General features: G+C 45.1%; 1 protein-coding gene across 1 annotated transcript in view; it reads left to right on the forward strand.

Moving 5' to 3' along the window:
• NCAPD3 (non-SMC condensin II complex subunit D3) overlaps positions 1–20,161 on the forward strand; it is a 579,984-nt gene that overhangs the window by 449,884 nt on the left and 109,939 nt on the right. Inside the window, exons 24-29 of the mRNA XM_069614114.1 lie at positions 4,957–5,036; positions 5,137–5,274; positions 5,428–5,561; positions 5,662–5,861; positions 6,601–6,711; positions 7,512–7,688. Coding sequence (XP_069470215.1) covers positions 4,957–5,036; positions 5,137–5,274; positions 5,428–5,561; positions 5,662–5,861; positions 6,601–6,711; positions 7,512–7,688 — 840 coding nt within the window. The remainder of the gene's footprint in view (positions 1–4,956; positions 5,037–5,136; positions 5,275–5,427; positions 5,562–5,661; positions 5,862–6,600; positions 6,712–7,511; positions 7,689–20,161) is intronic.

The raw sequence follows: 20,161 nt of genomic DNA on the forward strand, positions 1-20,161 counted from the left end.
TGAAAACGAACCCTGGCACCCTCCTTTTCCTTGTTTGGGCATTACCAAGCAACCAACAAACTAGTGAACCGGCAACAGTGGTCTTTGAATGGCACACAGGAAAAACCCTAGCAGTGAAGGGCAATGCTTGGAGCAGAAACAGATGGGGTTTTGGGTGGGGCGGGGTTGGTGGTGGATGCGTACAGGGCTCACCAGGGGCCCTGCTTGGGGAGGGATGGAGGCAGCATTTGCAGTGGCAGTAAGGAGCTGAAAACCTCATAAACACCTTTCTAATATGAGTCTCCCTCATATGCCCCCTTTCAGCTGGGATTACGCAGGGGAGCTCTGCTTCTCCTGAAGCCCAAAGAACAGCTTGTTACTGCCGTTCCCAGATGACTCTGGGCTTCTTCAGAGCGTGCCAATGCACTACAATGCTGAGGTCTGGAAATATGGGGATCTGGAATGCTCACCCTCATGAGACATCATGAGTCACAATGGACGTAGAATTTGAGTGAACCCATAGAGCAGAAACCACCAGTAATCCCCATCCAGATTACTTTAGAGAGATATTGTATTTCTTTGATAAGTGGGAGAGCAGGGATAGCCTATTCAAACAAATGCACAACACTCCTCCCACCACAAAGGATGGTTTTGGGCAAGAGGGAACATAATATACTTGCATCTGGAATGTCTTAATGTATACTTGTTATGTTGACTTGCACCGCTACCACCCAGGGGCAGTCTTCAGGCGCTCACGTGACTGCAAGAAAGAGGACAGGGTTGGTTAGTGAGGGCAGAGGAATAGGATAGGCCCACAACCAGGCGAAACTGGCATCTGTGTGTTGGGTTGCAGATGGGTTGTTTACATGTACTGGCTTGTCCCATAAGGATGAGGGCCAATGCCTGGGTTGTTTGTTGTATGTGAATGTCCGTTATGTTGGATGTGTGTTTGTGTCTTGCGTGATTTATATGTACATTGACTGGTGTTTAAGGTTATGGTTGTGCACACTGGCTTATTGTGACCGTAAGGGGTATGATCCAGTGCCTGGGATGATTGTTGTATGCGAGTATTAGTTACGTTGGGTGTGCATTTGTGTGTAGTTTGGCTAGTCCATGGGTGTGTATAGAACAAGGGATGTGTGTAGGAGAGGAGCGGGAGTGGAGGGTTTAGTACATTGGGTACTCTGTTTTTCTTGGTTGCTAACCTTCACAGAGCTTTCTAAATGTGAGGCAGGGATAATCTTCACAATATCTAAATGTGAGGCAGGGCTAATTTTCACAATTCTACCTAAATGTGAGGCAGGGCTAATTTTCACAATTCTACCTAAATGTGAGGCAGGGCTAATCTTCATAATACGTCTATTGTAACACATTTCCTGCCCCCAAAATGCAAATGGGTGCAACACATTTCCTGCAAAATACATCTAAATCCTGCATGACGTCTGGCCCCTAGTATACATGTAAGTGCAACAAATTTCCTTCCATGTTAGGGAGAATTCTCAAAAATGTACGAATTCCTCGCTACCTTAGAGACCCGCAGCTCTTTTGCTGAACTTTGGAACTGTGTACTTTTAATTCTCTTTGTTTTCTGTTTGTTTCTTTTTGCTTATGGAGGCTAACCAACTCCATAGGCATCATCTTTTACAATTGTCACAAAGCACCTTCAGTGCAGTGCCACATGGAACTCTTCCAGATTTTCCAAGGTTTAAATACCTTCTCTGGTATCAACTACTGCTTCCCATGGCAGTAAGGTGAAATTGGCTTTACTTAGCATTGTACTTGCTAGACCCAGCAGACCCTATCTTACAATATAGTGCTGGAGGGGTTACTTAGTATCCCCTGTGTCTAAATGCTCATGAAACATTTTTTTTGTTACCCTTTCCTCAATTGACTGGCTGGTGGCATTGGTTTCGTTTTGAACTACCAAGATTTGCATTTACTGCGACCATCTGTGGACCCGGTAACGTTAACCGCGGAAGCCTTCTTTTTCAAAATGGCATCCAGCCATCTTTGCTAAAATGGAGCCCAGTCTTCTTTTTTCGCCAGGTCTTTGTAGAAAGGTCCTTCTAGAGAGTTTCTCTGCATGCCAAACAAGGTTTGGTCTCTTGGTTCATTTCGCCTTTGGCAGGGTTTCTGAGAGAAACCCACCTCTGGCGCCCGAGTGTCTGGCTAGGGAGGAAGTGAGGGAGGTGCCCGAAACTCCTTGTGCTTAGTCTCCTAGGAGACCCAAATACATTCTGGTGATTGGCTGGCTGGCTGGCTGTCAGGCAAGGACAGCCACCCTGCTGGGTGAGTGACAGCTAGGCTGGAATGAATGGGAGAGAACTGAATAAAAAGGCGAGTCTTTTTGCTTGGAAGGCAGAGTCGATCACTGGACGAAGGAACCGAAGAAGAGCTTGAAGAGGACGCCTGCTGCAACTCCTGGACCGTTGGTTTGCCTAGTGAAGCCCTGCTGCAGTGACTACTTGCCAAGTTCGACTCGACAGAGAAGCCCCTGCAAGGACGACTTCTCCCTTTGAGTTGGTGGGACCAATCCACTCCAAAGTAAGCCACCTGGACACCCATCTCGGAGCTGGTTGAATTTCCTCAGAGTTGCTGCAGGAACAGTAAAGCCAGGGAGAGGGACACCAGATTGTGTGTATTACTTTTAAGCCTAAAGCTTTTGGACAGTACACCTTGACAGCCAGGAACCAAGCTTATTGCTATTTGCTGTACCGCAAGGAGCTGAAACGCGAAACAGCCACTGAAATTAAAGTCTGCCAGTTGCCAGCACAGTGCAGGAGTCCCCTGACGTCCTCCCTCTTGTCCCACGACTGAGGCCCAGGAACAGTGAGATCTGCAGAGCTGTACAGGAACAGAAGTCATCAGATGCATCTTTTCTTCTTTACCAAAGTACTTTAAAACAAGTCTAAGAGAATTTACCTCTTACTGTAGAAGTGCTTGTAACTTCCACAACTCACAAGTCTAATTGGCTTGTTGTCCTACATTTGATTCTTCTTTTCTTCAAAGACTCCTAAGAACTTGTGCAAAGACTTTTCCATTGCTTACTAGAAGTGCTTTATCCTATCCAAGACCTTTGCCCATTGACTTTGGCTTAGCCTATTGAATTGAATGACTCTGCTAGTGAACTCTAAAAGTATTTGCCCTGCTTAAGAATATTTGTGGTCTCTTGTGTTCTAATAACCTTTGACTTTTACCAACTTTTAAAGAGTATTCTGAATGCCAACAGTAAGGTATTAATGTCCGCAGCACCCTTGTTACTGAAGTCACCTGTGGGTGTAGTTTGTATCTTTGGGCCATCCCAAAAGGGCCTTGTCTGATTCAGAAACTCAAAGTGTACAGTATTGAAGTATATTTGTGTTACTATTCTATTGCTCCCTTCTGAAGAAGGCTTTATAACTGACTGTTAAAGTATTAATTGTTTAGGCAAGAAACCTTGAGTGTAAGAGTTTATTTGAATACCTGTAACTGAATCTTTGTAACTCCACTACAGTTCATATTTCCCCTCTTGAGATAAGCCTGGCTGCTCAACACGCTACCAAAACTGCTACAAGCTTATACTAAAGGTTGGGATGCCTATACCTGTAGTGTTCCCAGAGGGTACTGCATTCAAATGTTGCCTAACATTACACAATTTAGTACAATGGCTAACCATAAAGCGTATCACAATGGCTCACTTTGTAAGATACCACACGCAACTCGGAGGCTAACTATGTTGCCAACACCGTTTACATAGTATTCATGTAAGAGTAGGTGGGTTTCTGGAGCACAGTAATGGTTGTGCTTCCTGCCCATATCGCTTTTTACAATGGCTAGTTATAGGGCGTTGCAACGTCCAACACAAATTAGCTATGGTGCGGAACACAATAGCGAACTGTGGGGCATAGCGCAGTTATATCTGAGATCGCAGCAGGGTAATATAACAAGGCAATACCAACAGTTTGGGTGTGAAATATGGTTACCGTACATAATTAAGGCTCCATCTAGAGTATATCTATATTACGCACTTGGACTGAGTGCCAAAACGGCTATTTTACACAGTTAGGCTATATGATAATGGGGTAATAAGAGTAGTTTGGATTTACTGCAGTAGAGTAATGGCTGTACTCCCCACCCACATTACAGTACACATACCTTATCCGTTGCTATAGTTTGTGTCAGGCATCCCAGGCGAGCACAATACAAACTCGGAGTGGAGCTGCAAAGATGGTTGTTGCCCTTTAGCTTGTGGCCCTTATATAGTGGCTGCCCGGGCATGGTTGCCCGCATAGGGCCTTTGAAATGCTGCTGTACGTTTCACGGGGGGCATGGTTGTTGGAAGGGCCCAGACCAATGAGAACCAGAAGAATGGGCAGGGGAGGAGTGGGTAGGGTGGATCAGAGGATGGATGAAGGTGAATGGGAGAAGGCAGAGGGGAGCAGGGAGAGATGACTGCCAGGACAGATGCAGAGAGACACCCGACTGCCAGAACCAATTGCTGAGGGGTTGGGTGAGGGAAGGAAAACGCCAGAAACAAAGGACTGCAGCACTAAGGCAGTCAGCTCGGGAGGTCTAGCAGACCCAAAAAACGGATTGTGGGGCACAGGAAAACACAAAATAAAAATAAATCCCTCTGGAAACCAGGTACTAGCTCTGAAAAACGATTGCAAAATGCACACACATTCCTTCAAAGGGCACTCGAGAGAAAAGCACTCTCCAAGCATCAGACAGATTACAGATACGTCTGTACAGGATGACTACAGATTGCATTCAGGAAGGGAGGGGGAACGTGGGGAGATGGCTGCCGTTCATTCTAGGATGCGTGTTAGCTTGGTTAACCTAATTTTGTTTCACACTGAAGTGGGCAAGTGGCCTGGCTAGATGGCTTTTTTGTCATACAGCGAGTTTGGGGGTTGGGCGGGTTAGGATTTTAATTTGTTGTTCAGTTCCTGCACACAGATACACTTCTGAGTTTGGTTGGCAATTTGTCCCTTTTAGGAAGAATTTGTGAAGTGGAAGGGTTCCCTTTTCTTCCGGTTCATCAGTGTTTTGGTGGATCCAGACCCTGATATCGCCAGGTATGCTCCTCTCTTATTTAAACTCTTTAAGGTAAATTAAGCTAACATTATGTACTCTGCGCTGTGCTGATATTTTCCGACTACTCTATTCACCGCCTAGCTTTGCAGAGTTTTGTTTGGTGCATCTTCTACTGAAAAGGAACCCAGTTATGTTCTCGCAACATTTCACAGAATGCATCTTCCACTTCAACTGCTACGACAAACATGAGAAGTACAACAAGTTTCCCCAGACTGAAAGGTTGGTAAGAATTTGTGTTCTTTGATTTGTCACGCCTGTTACTTTGTCAAGTCCTGATATCAATCTCTGAGTTGTGTCGCATTTGATGCTGGCTTTTACCATTCATCTATGGTGTGATGTCCCTTTTTTATAATTTGTTTTTTTTGTTATTAGGGAAAAGATTCTGTTCTCTCTTAAGGGGCATGACCAGAAGGAAAAGCGCATGAAGATCTATAGGTTCCTATTGGAGCACTTTACAGATGAACAAAGATTTAATCTTACCAACAAGATCAGCCAAAACATTTTGGGTATGTACACTGCCTGCACCAAGCGAAATGCTCTGGGAAAGGGATCTGTACATCGAATTGGATTTAATTTCACAAACCCAGTCTTCTGATTTTTCTGTAGCCAACTTTGTCGATGGAGTTCTTCCCCTGGAAATGGAGGCCAATGAATTGCTCTGTGATACCTTTGAAGTTCTGAGCTGCAAAGAGATCAAGCTATCTGCAATGAGGTCAAAGCCGGGTGAGGATCTGCAGCCAGATGATGATGAAATGGCAATGGCGAATGCAGTCATGCAAGCGGCCCAGAAAAAGTTGATATCGCAGGTGAGCGCCTCCAGAGGGGAACTGTGTCCTATACTTTGCTATAGGTGTCCAGTGTTTGTCGTTCTTTCAGGTCTTGGTCCAGGTAAACCATCAGGGGCACTTCTTCTGTCACATGTATTGTGCAGTCTTGTGCTTTTGTTTTTCGCTTGCCAATAGTGGTAGGTTTCCCATAATGTTTTCTTCTGTTGACATTTTGCTGTAGCATTATACTGATGATCTAGAGCAGGGTACTGCAACCTGTGCCTTCCCAGGTGCTTTGGACTATGAATCCCATGATCCCTGGCCATTGACTATGCTCACTCAGGCTCTTAGGAAATGTAGTCCTCACCATCTGAATAGCTAAAGGTTGCAGATTCCTGATCCAGAGTTAAACGTTGCACTCGTCTGGTGCTGCCAGGCTGCAGTGAGATGGCTCTTTGTGCATTACATTTGCAGCTAGTGAGGTTGCCCCCTCAGCTCTTAATGCAGTGATAATGCGCTTGAGGGTTGTCCATTGAGCCTTGTAGGGAGCGGGTCACCTTGCCTCTTACAAACCCTCCCCATTCGGTCTCATACAGATGGAACCTGTTTGGGCTAAGACATGCCATGTGCGGTGAAGATATCTTCTGCCTTATTGCTTTCCCTCTGTGCTGTATTTTTTCTACAGCTCTACCGGATACCCCACGTGTTCACTACTTTTTTGCAACACCTATGAGCTATTAATATGGCTTATCAATGTTTATTTCACCTCAATATATAGGTTCAAAAGAAAATGTTCATTGAGAATATCATCCCCATCATCACGTCCCTGAAAAAGTTCCTGGAGCAGAAAAGGATTCCAGCTCTGCGGGAGCTTATGAATTATTTGCGAGTAAGTTTCTGTTGACGGGCAGGCACTAAACTGCTTTGAAATTGAAACCCAGAGATTGCTGAATCTTCTCTGAATTTTGTGGGAATTAAATACATCAATGGTGCAGATGTTTGGGACTTTTTTTGTGCTAAAGGGCCAGCAGGGGGAGAGAATAGGGCACAGAAGAGCTGGAACAGCGTGTGACTTGTGTGGTAGGATGTGGGCATGTCCGCATAATGCAAGTCGGGACAAACCTATCTGTACTGCTCAGACCTGAAGAAGCATTTGTAGGGAGAAAAGGCTACTGCTGCTGTGCTGTTAAGACATTACAGATGGAGCGGGGGGGGGGAGGTGTGTTTGGGGGGGGGGGGGGTGTAGGAAGGCTATGGTAGCACTTGTGCAGGGGCATCTCCTTGAACAAGGAGTGGGTAGAAATGCTGCCACACCCACACATGTACTGCGGGAAAGTTCAGGACTTTGATTCATAGCAACAAGTACCACTGTAGGACAACAGCCTGGGTACCTAAATCTCTTAGGAGTTAGAGGACGGCTACAGTGTCCTAGCTCTGGGGCATCAGGAATGCTGTGTTCGCGTATGCAAAACAGAGAATGACGACAGGTTTAGTTTTGTGTCCGAACCGAAGTGTGGATGATGGTTGAAGAAATCATTGCAAGCTAAATGAACGGCAGGTTTGGGGATGAGCGTAGGAAATGAGCTGCCAAAGGCCTGAGCACACATTTTGAGATCACTGTTGCTATTATCTCTGGATGTTTAAACCTGCAAAGCTTCTTCATGTAATGATGGTTACTTCTGCTTGTAGGAGATGATGCAGGATTATCGAAACGAAATTAAGGATTTCTTTGCAGTGGACAAGCAGCTGGCGGCAGAGCTAGAGTATGACATGAAGAAGTACGAGGAGCAGCTAGCACGGGAGCAGGCTGAGCAGGAGGGGCTAACAATCAACGCAGAGGTGCCTCCCATTCTGGGGTCACCACAAGTAAGTTTGGCACCAAGCACTCTCCATCCAGCTCATCCACAACAATTTGGGAGATTGATGCTTAGCTTGTATTGAATCAATACAAGTATTCCTCGCTTTCGCTTAATAAATCCGTCCCCCTATGCAGTTTTAGAATAAGGGGCTGCCTGGGGATTGACATTGTTTTATTTTTGGGAAATAGGCCTCCTAAGCTACTTTCCATCCATAATATCTTTAGAAATGTCCACTGCTTCCGCACGCTGCAAATGATCAATAACTGTAAGGCTATGAAACATCAGGATTTCAGGATTGATTCAACCATGCCCGTGGAAACACGCAAGTTCAATTTAATTGGACTTTAATTGAACTTAATTTTAAAAAACAAAACTGTGCTTCGATGGCACAGAAGTGCTGCTTTCAGTTTTTATATTGCACACTCAGTACGTAAAAATGCAATCGGATTTTCTGACATGAAATCTCACTCTACAATGAACTGGAGTCTCCTTTTGCTCCCAGACCACCCTCTTCGGGGAGCATGGAAAGGGCTGGAGGAAAATTTGTATTCACACTGGGGATTTATATGCTAACTTTAAATGGTACTTCCAGTATTGGATACCAGCCTGGACCCTCTCAGTTTGGAATCCCTCAATCAGCAAGGGCTGCTAAGCTAATCTGCATAGGTTCCCATGTGGACTGAGTTTATCTCCTGTGAATAGAAACTTTCCTTTCTGCAGCCCCTATGGAATCCCTCCTCTCCAGTTGCTGTCCTTTCATAAATAATCACATTTGTCTGCAGCCTATTTTATCAAACTATTCAAACCCTAGGTCATTATGATGCTGTGCATTTTAATTGGCCAAATCCTTTCATTCGCATATTCCATAATTGGACACACCCACAAAATACATCCTGCAACCTCCATTGGATTGTTATGATTTCCATACTTGTAATCTGAAAAGGGGTGGGAGCCAACATGCTGGCAATTTTCTTGGGTGCAAAGTCAGTTTTTCCTCATAATGCAATTCAGAATGAAACACATTGTGTATAGGCACTATATAAATAAATAATCATATCATATTAATGAAATATGGATTAATATAATTTCCCTCCCAAGGCACCTGCTTAGACATGTGACATGGGCTTTTTTGGGAGTTATATTTTCATAATTTGTGTTGTAATTTTGGAAAATGCTAATTTGGTGGCAAATGAAAGAACTCTCGGGATCACTGCGCATTAGGTGCCATGTTATACAGACGCTGCTCCATGCTAATTTGTTTTTAAATGTACAGTCAATGGTAAAATATAGGTGCTTATGTAACTATGTGAGAAATGCACATCTGACGTGTTCTGTATTTTCATTCGGAAGAGGGGGGGGTGGAAGGGCTCATCCCATGATTCAAGTAAACACACCTTTACAAGGGATTCAGTTCCTGATGAATGTAACTGGATGCATGCTTTTCTCACATTCATGTTTGTTAAAGGTATTTATATAGCGCACCGTCACCAACAGAGTTGGTTTCCAGGTGCTCAGTCGGATCTGGAAACAGAGGTTGGGTTAGTGGGTGAAGAGGGCGTAGGAAAGTGAGAAGGTGATGTCCTGTTGGCAGCTTCAGTTCGGTTTTCACTGTGCATTGAGCGTGGGTGTGAATATAGAATCGCAGCGAGTCCTCATGTGCTGTTTTTTGCGATTTATGTGTTGATTCTTTGTTGTTGCGGTGTGGTGAAGTGCGTGTGGTGTGCTGTGAGAGAAGTGGTTGTGTGGGTTAAGTATGCAGAAATTTGAGGTTTTGGTTTGTGGGTTATGTTTCTTAATCCTTGTAGTTTTGTTTTATGTATCCGGTTGTCATACGGGCAAATATATTTTCTTTTTCCTTTCCCGACTGTCTAGTTTCTAGGGCGATGGTGTGGCTGGTTGTCAATTAAGTGGTTTGAGGTTAGTACACCCGGTTGTGCGTGCATTATCCCCAAATTAGATAGTTGTGTTATTACCATTCCCCCTCTTTCCTATCCATTTACTGTCTGTGGTCCATTGGGGAGGTCTATTCTTTCACTTCCCTTTGCTGACTGTCTAGTTTCTAGGGTGATGGCGTGGCTGGATACCAGCTCAGTTATTTGAGCTTAGTACACCCGGATGGGCGTGCATTTCCCTTACTTAGGTATTGGTGTTATATTACCATGCCCCTGCTCCTTCCTATCTATTTACTGTCGGTGGTCCATTGCTGCATGTGATTACAATGTGGGCTAAGGTGTAGTTGCTAGTTCATACTTTGCCTTCCTTCCCGATTGATCTGTGGACGTTCTTTGGTATGATTCGAGGCAGTCTTTCTTTCAATTTTCAATTGATAAGTGGATATGTTGTGTATCCTTACTTCTATTAAGGGTCGAAGGCTTGGGGGATAGGTTTCTCGCTCAGCCTAGTCCGCTGTGTATGCCCCTGTGGGCATTCTTTCTATTTGTGGGGCGAAGAGCCAGGATTTTAGGAGTTTCCTGAATTGTACACTAGCTCTTGTGTTCCGTATGTTGTTTGGTAGTTCGTTCCAGGTTTTTGGTGCGAGGTTGGAGAAAGAGGATCCTGCAAGTTTTCTTTTAATGTATGATTTGGATTCCAAAAGGATGTTGCTACTGGATCTGAGTGGCCTTGTTGTGTGATGTACGTTTATTTTTCTTCTAAGGGACTCTGCGCCTTGGTTGTGGATTGCTCTGTGCGTTATGCACATTGATTTGAACTTGATCCGCTGTTTGATGGGTAGCCAGTGTAGCGTTTTCAGCGCTTGTGTGAGGTGTTCTGTTCGCAGTAGTTTAAGGAGCAGTCTGGCTGCTGCATTTTGTATGTGTTGGGAGTTTATTTAAGAGTCGTTCAGGCATGCCTAAATATAAGCTATTGAGAGGAATGGTACGATCCTTTTAGCTGCTTGTAAGAGAAAGAAGCATTTCTTGATCAGGGCATTTACTTTGGGCTCTAGAGGGAGTTTGTTGTCCATCAGGGCTCCCAGGTTTTTTACAATCTATGATGGGGCTGGGGTTTCACCGAGTTCTGTTGGCCATGTGATGTAGAGGTCGTCTTCTCTGTTTTTTGTGATCATTATTTCTGTTTTGCCTGGGTAGAGTTTCAGGTAGTTTGAGTTCATCCAGTTGTATATTTCACGAAGGCAGTTCTCTAGTGTTGAGTTTTCTTCTTGTGATTCTTGTATTTTATAGACCATTTGTGTCTTCAGCGTAGTTGTAACGGGTGAGGCCATGTCTTTCGATTATTTTAATTAGTTGAGACAGGTAGATATTGAATAGTAGTGGCAAGAAGGAAGATCCTGGTGCGCATGACGATTCTCTTGGACTTAATTTGAAAGGTTTCATCCATATCGTTTCTGTCCTTTTTGTTGGGAAGGATTGGATCCATAGTAAGGCGTTGTCGGTGATTCCGAATTCTTCCAGTCTCGTGATGAGGATGTTGTGGTTAACTTTGTCGAATGCCACAGAGAGGTCTAAAAGTATCAAAGCTGTGCTGTTTGAGTCTGCGTTTGCCTTTAGATCATCTTAGATTGAGATAAGCGCTGTTGCTGTTACACTCATCGGTCTGAAGCCGACTTGTGCCTGGTTTAATAGGCAATGTTCTTCTATTAATTCTTGGGTTGTTATATATGTTTCCAGGAGTATAGCTGGGTAGGAGATGTGGGTCTGTAATTAGAGAGGTCCTCTACGTTTCCTGCTGTATCCTTGTGGAGTGGTTTGATGTATGCTGATTTGAAGGATTATGGCACTTTCCTTGTTGAGATCGATTGGTTGAGGGCGTTCCTGTAATATTCCATCAGTGTTCCTTGTGAGATGATTGAATTGTAAATGTCAGGGAGGCACGGATCCGCAGGGTAGCCTGATTTGTTGCATTGATTTACCAATTTGACAAATGTTTCCACTGATAAGTGCAGGACGTTTCGGAGTTTGTTCCGGTGTTCGTCGTATTGGTGGGTGACCTCTGTTTTGTGGTTTCATGGTCTGTTTTTCTGGTCTGTTGGATGGTTATGATTTTATTTCTGAAATGGTCTGCAAGGTCACTGCATAGTTTCTTCAGAGGTATTGGAGTGTTGTTGCAGCCGGGTGGGTTTTTTATTTCGTTTATGATTTTAAATAGTTCCTTTTGGGTGTTTGGTGCTTTGAGGATTCTGTTATTGTCGTATTTCCTTTTTACTTTTTGTATTTCCTTTTTGTATGAACGGGTATGTTGTTGAAGTTTTAATTTTTTTCTGCCGTCTTTATTGATCCTCCATTCTAGTTTTCATTTTTTTTCTTTTCATGGCGCCTAGTAGTGGGGTGAACAATTTACTGTTGCTCTTTTGCCGGATGGATAGAAAGGTTTTTCTTTGACGATCTCGTCAATTGATGTTGCGATCCAGCTGCAAAGTATATCTATTTTAGTGTCTAGGTCAGCTTCGTCCATAGTTGTTGCTTGTGGTTTGATCTCCAGTAGTTCCAAGAAGTGGAGTTTTTTATAGTTCTCCAGTTTCTTTTCATATTGATCGGTAGCTTTCCCTGTTTCTTGTTTATTGGGGAGGGCAGTGTGATTACGAAGGGGATGATGAGGTGGTTGCTCCAGAGGATTTTAAATGGTGGCGCTGTGGTAGTTAGTTTTCTGTTGGCCAAGATTGCGTCTAGGGTATGTCCTGCCGTGTGGGTTGCGCCTTTGACCAACTGATGTAGTTTCTTTGTTGTTAGCTGGCTGGTAAAAGATTTTTGTGAGGATGTGGTTCCTTCATCGTACCAGATGCTGAAGTCTCTTGGAGAAACAGGTGGTTATGCTCGATAGCTAGGATGGGGATTGCTTCTATGAAGGTGTCTACAAAGGCTGCATCATACATTGGTGGTCTGTATACCAGCATGAATGACAGGTTTGTTCTGGGATTTGTCGATGGACGTATGATTAGGGATTTGCATTTATTGACGTTTAGTGGGTCTTTTACTTTAATTTCCTAGTGTTCCTTGTGGATGATTGCCAGTCCACCAACTTTTAGTTTTCCTGTTTGCTTGGATGCACTTGAAGGTATCGTGCAGGCAGTTATTGAGGGTGATCTTGTAGTTGTCTAGCCATGTTTCGGTTACGTAAAGGATGTCGATGCCTCTGTCACTTAGGTCGTAGATTTCGGTGGCATGTTTTGACATTGATCTTGTGTTAATTAGATTGCAGTGGATCTCTTTGTGATTTGGTGTATTTGTTGTTCCCGGTTTTGATTGGTAGGTGTTCAGTTAGGGTGTTTTTATGGTGACTCCGATTGGTTGAGGTTCTGTGAAGGCAGCTTCGTCGTTTAATCGGTCAGTGGGATTGATAATTGGGTTGCTGACTTCTATTGCTTCGTCATCTCGTGTCATTTTAGGTGGGTATCAATAGTGCCCTTCTGTTCTTGTGATATGGGGAGTAAGGGGGTTGGCGTCATCCCATTCTCTTCTTGGGTTCACCCATCTTTTGTTCAGCTGTTTTTTTTTTTATCCGTCTTGAAATGCCAGTGTTGTTGAAATAACTAGGTTCTTTGGTTGGAGCGAGGTACGGTATAAGGATTTTTCTCTTACGTTGTTTGTTCTGTCTGGTATTATTTGGCGGGGTGTGTTCTGTATTGAAGATTTTTCTGCTGGGGCGGTTGAGCTTGTGTATCCGTATTATTTGTACCGTGTTCCTTTTCTCTTTGTTGTCCAATTCTGCATCGGGCCATTTTGGGTCCTCAGTGGGAGGAGTTGGTCTGGGTGTTTGATTTATAGGGGCAGTTGTCCAATTGTTGTGCCAGGCTGGTGTTGATTATAATCCTCTTAAGTTGTTGCGTCTGGATGTTTTTCGAGGGTGTGTCTTTGTTCAGTCGGTTGGGTAGGGGTGTTCCTCTTGCAACAGGAGGGCTGTCCTGGGGAGTATTGTACGTTTGTGAATAGCGCGGCTGGTTATGGGCTATGGGTGCAGTAAACTAGGGTGGGGCATTATAGTAATAGTTACTGGTTTTGGTGGTTTGTGGGTGTTCTGGGGTGTCTGGGTCCTAGGATTCAATTGTGCAAGGTACTGATAAGAACCAGACGAATGGGAATCAAGAGGTGGAACGCCTAGGTTTTACAGGTGGTTTACAATGAGATTGTACTCTTGGGTGTAGGATATTAGATGCCCGAAGGGATGTAGGTTTCGGCGGGATCCAAGCAATGATTGAACAGTTCGATGCCCGATCCTTGGACACCACCGGGTGAGTCCAGGTTCCCCAAAGGCAGGCAGTGATCAAGATTGAGACACCTAGCTATCAGGAGAGGGTTTAGGCCTTGTAGAAGGTAGGCAGTGATCAAGTATCCGGTTAGGGAGACCTAGGTGTTACAGGGGAGGTTTAGGTTTGGGAGAGGTGGGTGGTAATTAACGCCCAATTTTAGGACCCCTAGATATCTGGAGGAAGGTCCAGGCCTCTGTGTGTCAGGCAGCAATTGAACACCTAGACTGGAACACCTGGACAGCGGGAGAGGCTCTGGCCTCAGTGTAGCAGGTTAAATCGAATTTTTTTAATGACGTTTTTTATTCGAAATGGGGGGGTTCCCCCCAACCCCTCTTTTAATTTTAATTTTTTTTATTACCATTTTTTTTTTATCCCGGACCCCAAAATAAATATTAAAAAAAGAGATTTTTTTTTCGGTCTTTTTTTCGACCTTATTGTTAGTCGAGATTTTTTTTTCGAGATTTTGACAGACCACCGGTTTAATAGTATAAGCTAGAGGTGGGAACACCTAGTGTTGGCTTTGGTGTACAGTGGCGTAGAGTCCCAGGTTTCACAGTGCAGTTTAGGCACGGGGGAGTACACCTAGGTTTAGTTTGGTACAGGGGAACACACCCAGATGTGAGTTTTGCAAAGTGGGCGGAGGCCTAGGTTCAACAATGCAGCTTGGTACGGGAGGGGACACCCAGACTTGAGAATTCTGTATTGAGATGGAGGGGCTTAGGTTTCACAGTGCAGTTTAGTACATGAGAATACGCTGAGATTCAAGAGTCATGTATATCTGGAGTGGGGCCCAAGTTTCGCTATGTTTGGTACAGGAGAACACACTGAGATTTGAGAGTCCTGTGTGGTGGCGGAGAGGTCTAGGTTTCGTTTGATGGTGTATGTATGTGTTATAGAACATTTTTCCTACCTTATGCGTTGATGCTGGTTGACGGCAGCCTATTTGTTGTGAGTTATGTCAGGGTGCTGTGGCCTGTTGCAACTGCTTGTTTGGTGGGGAGACTTTGCAGCCACTGCTAGTTGGCTGTGGTTGTGGGCTCCAAGTTAATCTTAGGCTTAGGGCATAGGGCTAGCTCGGTGGAAGGGTGCACTTATTACGTGGAAGTGCTACAGGAGTAGTTGAAAGTAGCGGTTATGGTTTGGTGTATGTTAGTGGCTGGCCCCTGGCCTCCCCTGCTGACACCTGCAGACACTGTCTGGAGCTGCTACTTCAGGAGCCGCCCTTTGCCTTGGGCCCTTAGCCGCAGGGCAGCACAGGCAGAGGGCTGCCCAGGGAGGTAGTGTTAAAAGGGGCCTGGCTCTGAAGCAGGAGAAGGGTAGAGGAAACATGCGCGCATGTCATGACCCTTAACCCTGGCCCTCACTGGCAAGTCAGCCTTCCAGTTAGGGCCAGGTCAAAGGCCTTAAAACCTTATCCAAGACTCTCTTGGAGTCAGTCCTGGGGCCTTTGGTGCCAGGCTTATAACCATCATGAAGACCAACATTAAAATGGGACTAGTTACTTGGGACTATTTAACTTGGGGGGTGGAGGGGGTTCAGCCAGCATGGAGGCACACACATAGCTCAGTTACAAGGAACTGAGCTATGCGGTCTAGTCTTTTGGGTGTGGCAGGCCTGGGGCTATTTTACCTGGACTACTTTCCATGAGACTATTCGTGTTATTCTGCTGTGGGCAGCGTAGCGCTCACCGTGTCCAGTTCTTTGATGCCAGCTTACCTGAAACCTAGGACCTGCATAGAGAGAAAGAACACTACGAAACTTACCTGGAATAATATTCTGTCTTCAATCCATCGCCGACTTCAGTTCCACTAACCTGAAGGTACAAACTCCATCATCCGCCACTGCATGCATCCTGGAATACCATAACCTGGAAAGAGGAGGAAGAAAGACAGCATTAATAAGCGTTAAATCCCGTTTCCACCCGAACGAAGAAAGCCACACAATTCTTACCTGTATAGTCATCGCCTGGTCAGTATCATTGCTGGAACATCACGGCGCTCAGTGAGGAACATCGCAACCTGCAAGGAGAGAAAAGACAGGTTAGCAATATAAAAGGCGAAACAGCACCGCGCATCGTGCATTACTCACCGGACAGCATCGCGCACACCGCGCTTTCGCCTACCGGCCCATGCTCATCTTCAAATTGCATGACAACACCTAAATACCTTTCCATACCTAAAAGGAAAGCAGCAAGACATTATTATTCGAACTAAGAGGAACATAAGAACTGCATATAAAGACTGTAAAGCAGCAAACCTACGGAGTCGCAGCAGGCCTGGATTCCCACAGGGGGCTTGCACCAGTGAAGTAACTTGGTCGCTGCTCACCCCCCCACATCTACGGGCCCCTGACACGAGGAGCAGGACGGAGAATCCACCTTTTACAATATTAAGGTGAGGAGAAGGCCCAAGGGGGAAGAAGGAGTTGAGGCCAAGGGAGGTGGAAAAACAAAGACAATCTGGTATTGAATCCAGCTCTCCTATACTGCAGACCCATCTTTAACCAGAGGCCTTACCAGGGGACCGGGAGAGGGTTCGAGAGTGCAAATCATCCAACAGGGCTATGTGGCGTCCCCGGGGATACCAGGTGAGCGTAACAGCGCAGGAGTGCTTTTAAATTGCAAATGCCAAATTTCAATCCTGTGGGCCAGAAACATGCAGCCTCTTACCTTTTTTGAAGTCGGATAGCTGTGTCTGATAGCGGGACAGATGGCCAGGTTTATTACCTCGTTGGGTCCAGTGTCATTTTAAAGGGTGAACTTGCTTTTGAGGCTCGCTCTTAAAATAGGCTTCTACTGTTTAGGAAAAATATATTGTAGGGCTCTGATCTTTGGAGTTTTAAGCCTATTTTTCCAAAGTATCCTCTCAGCGCTACCCAGGGTGTGGGCTTGCTTGCTCTGGTCACTTAAAACCAACGCAATAAAGGACAGATATGAATACATATCTTTTTCAGAACGCACAAATGGATTTTCAAATCCTGTGCTTAGGTAATTTATTAGAGTCTGTTCAATTGTCTTTATGGCTTTGTACAACAAACCTGACTGTACTTGAATAATATACGATTTACATCAGTCTTTTTTTTTAACAATCTTTTGTATTGATCTTTTTTCATGAAAAACAAACAGTAAAGCCCCAAAGCCCCCTCTTCTCCTCCCTCCCCCCTCACCCATTCCTCTGTCCTCCCCACCCTCCCTATTACTCTCCCAGTACATATAAAATTCGGAGTACCCCTGGTCTACAACCCCCCCCCCAAAAACCAAATGCACAGTAGATAGTGACAATAATCAAGCAATTACAGTTCATAGCAACCCCTTGCTTCCCTTCCCCTCTACTTGCCTCCCAATTTCCCTCCCTCTTCCTTCCTCATGGGGGTTTCAAATCTGCAGAGGAACATGGCTCATTTAACATTTGACTCCAGTCTACTGTCACCCCTTCCTCCTGCTCAGGGTAGCTGTTTTTCTGCAATATCTTCAATTCCGCCATCCCCATCTTTGAACGTCTGCTGCCCATTGTTCTACCATTGGACCCTGAGCCATCTTCCATGCAATGGCTATCCGCCGTTGGTCAAGTATCAACAAAAACTGGCCTAGTTGAGATCTGTCTCACTCCACCCTGATCCGTCAGCACCTGCATCAGTGGACTCGTGCCCGGTTCTTCAGTTATCTCCTTCCACCTTGTAGCTAGCAGTTTAGTCACTGGCCCATATGTTAAAAAATGTCCCTTCGAAATCCCATATTGTGCGCTCCATTCAGCAAACGTCATCAGTTTTCCACCCTCAGACAGGTCCCCTACCGTCAGGCACCCTTTCTCCCACAATCGTCCAATGCCTACCCTCCCAATGATCCGATCTATATAACCCTGCAACATGAATCCTCCCTAGAAACTTCCACCTGTACAGTCTGAAACTCGTTTTGTCTTTAGCCCCTATCATGCCCCCCACCAATCCCCTCAATAATTCCCCTCTACACCCCCCCACTCCAGCACTGCCTGCAACTGTGCCACATTATAATACGTCTCAGTCAGGTGAATTAAGACCACCATCTGACTGTGGGTGCCGCAGAGTTGCCAGCAATGCCCTCCCCTCCCTGCATTCCACAACAGTTCCCTGATTTCCTCACCCAGCATGGGTAGTATCACCATTTTGCAGAGCGCTACCCTCCCCATTAGTGACAACAGAGGTTTCTTCCAAAACTGGATGGAGTCCCCTATCCCAGAGAGCGCCCTTCCCATGTTGTAAACAAATGTGTCCTCTATATCGTGAAAGATTTGAATTCCCAGGTTCCGGAATGACTCGCCCCAATCTGGGACACCAGCCAAATCCCCGTTTCTGAGCCCTCCCAATGGAAATAAGACACCTGACAGCCTGTGGAAAATCCCTGGCGCCTCAAGCAACATGGGCATATTATCCAGTGGGTTCCCCACATACAACAGCAGATCATCAGTGTATAAAGAAACTACATTTCGAAGGGATTGTCCTCCGACGTATTCCTTATCTTTGATAATACGTTTCCTGCTTGCTGGCCTCAGAACTTTTTTCTGTAGAGGGCGCTGCGCGTCGACCTCCGCCGAGTCGATGTCCCTCGACGGCCACCGTATCGGCGCCAACGTCACCATGCCCATAAATAGCCACGCGCAGTGTCCGTTGCTCAGTTCCGTTTTTCCGCGCTTCGTGGGGCCTCGGAACATCGTTGCTCAGTTCAGTCAGATAATTAATCTACATCTACTCGAATAAACCAACTCGTTCTCGATGGCATCTTCATCGGAACCGACAACGCCGTGATCCGGCTTCAAAAAATGTCGAGACTGCGGTTAAAAAATGTCGATAACGGATCCACACAGGATCTGCTTGGGAGCCGAGCACCATTGTTCGGAGTGTGAGGACTGCATGTCCATGACGGCGAAAGCCTTGAAGGAGCGCAAGGGGAAGCTTGAGAGAGGTAAGTCGGTCAAAACCTCCTCGAAAGTTTCTTCGGCCGAGGCATTCGTCTCCTCGCCGTCGAAAACATTCCCATTCTAGATCTTGAAGTAGCTCCCACCATTCGTCGAGATGAAGACACTCAAAGAAGAGACGTCAAAGATCCTTTACATACAGTATCATATACTGATTTACATTGGGTCAGGGGAGACACATTTAGTATAGAAAGGTTTTAGGAAGTTATTATGGGTTATATTTTTAAACAGCCAATTTTGCCCTTAACCTTCATTGCAGTCTATGGAAATTGCCCCAAGCCAAGATGGAGGTTCTCAGTCTAAATTCTGATTGGCTGGGGATTGTTTATAGGGAGGACAACGAACATTCTAAACTGCCTTTCATCGTCCTTGCCCAGCTGAGAGGTCGTGTGCCTTGTTGCTCCTGCTTAACTTTGTCAAGGGTGACGAGTTTCTAGCAGTTGAGCGGAAGACCTGAAAGTATTACAGGAGTCGTGTTTGGAGTTTGGTGGAGACACAGGACAGGAGTCAGAAACTTCCATTTTTTTCTGAGAAAAGAAGTTTTCAAGTCTTATTCACAAGATAAGTGACCTTCCAGTTTTGTTGAACTTTGTAAAAAGGTTATATTTATCTAAGGGATTGAAATCGCAAATCTGTATCTAAAAAGATTGAAGCGCGTACGTTTGTTTTTATCACTACGTGTCAATTCAAACTAGCGCGTGAGTTTTTTGCCCGTTACTTTGAGCCCGCGCGTGTGTCTCTGCGCGTGAGAGTGAAGCGCGAGCGCGAACTTTGGACTCGCGTTTACTGTTCGTTTACGCGAGGGTTTTTCTGCGTGATAAAAATAAGCGCGTGTGTTTTTTCTCGCGATTTGGTTATTTGCGCGTGTACGTATTTATTTGTGAGTTGGACTTTAGCGCGTGTAATTTGGACTTTAGCGTGAGTGCGTTTTACCCGCGAATTGAATTGTCAGCGCGTGTGCGTATTTCCCGCGACTTGGAGGAAAGCGCGTGTAATTTTTTATCGCGTCTTGGTCTTTAGCGCGTGTGCGTATTTCCCGCGATTTGGAGAAAAGCGCGTGTGATTTTTTTTCTTTTTTTTTTTTTTTAATTCCCCCCCGCGGTTTTGGAATTTAGCGCGATTGTGCTGGCTTTCCACGTGAAGATTCCATCGCAAGTTAAATTCGTTCCTGTGAAAAAGACACTCTACAAAGAAAATAGTAAAAACAAATACAAGAACTTTTAAAGAACTTCCTAAAACTTATTTGAAGACCTTGTTCAAGAATCTTAGAGTTGAGCAGACTAACTACAAAGTTAAATTACATTCATGGACCTACTGAGAAGGCTG

Source organism: Ambystoma mexicanum, chromosome 9, assembly GCF_040938575.1.
Source record: "Ambystoma mexicanum isolate Mex_15411 chromosome 9, UKY_AmexF1_1, whole genome shotgun sequence".
Lineage (NCBI taxonomy): Eukaryota > Metazoa > Chordata > Amphibia > Caudata > Ambystomatidae > Ambystoma > Ambystoma mexicanum.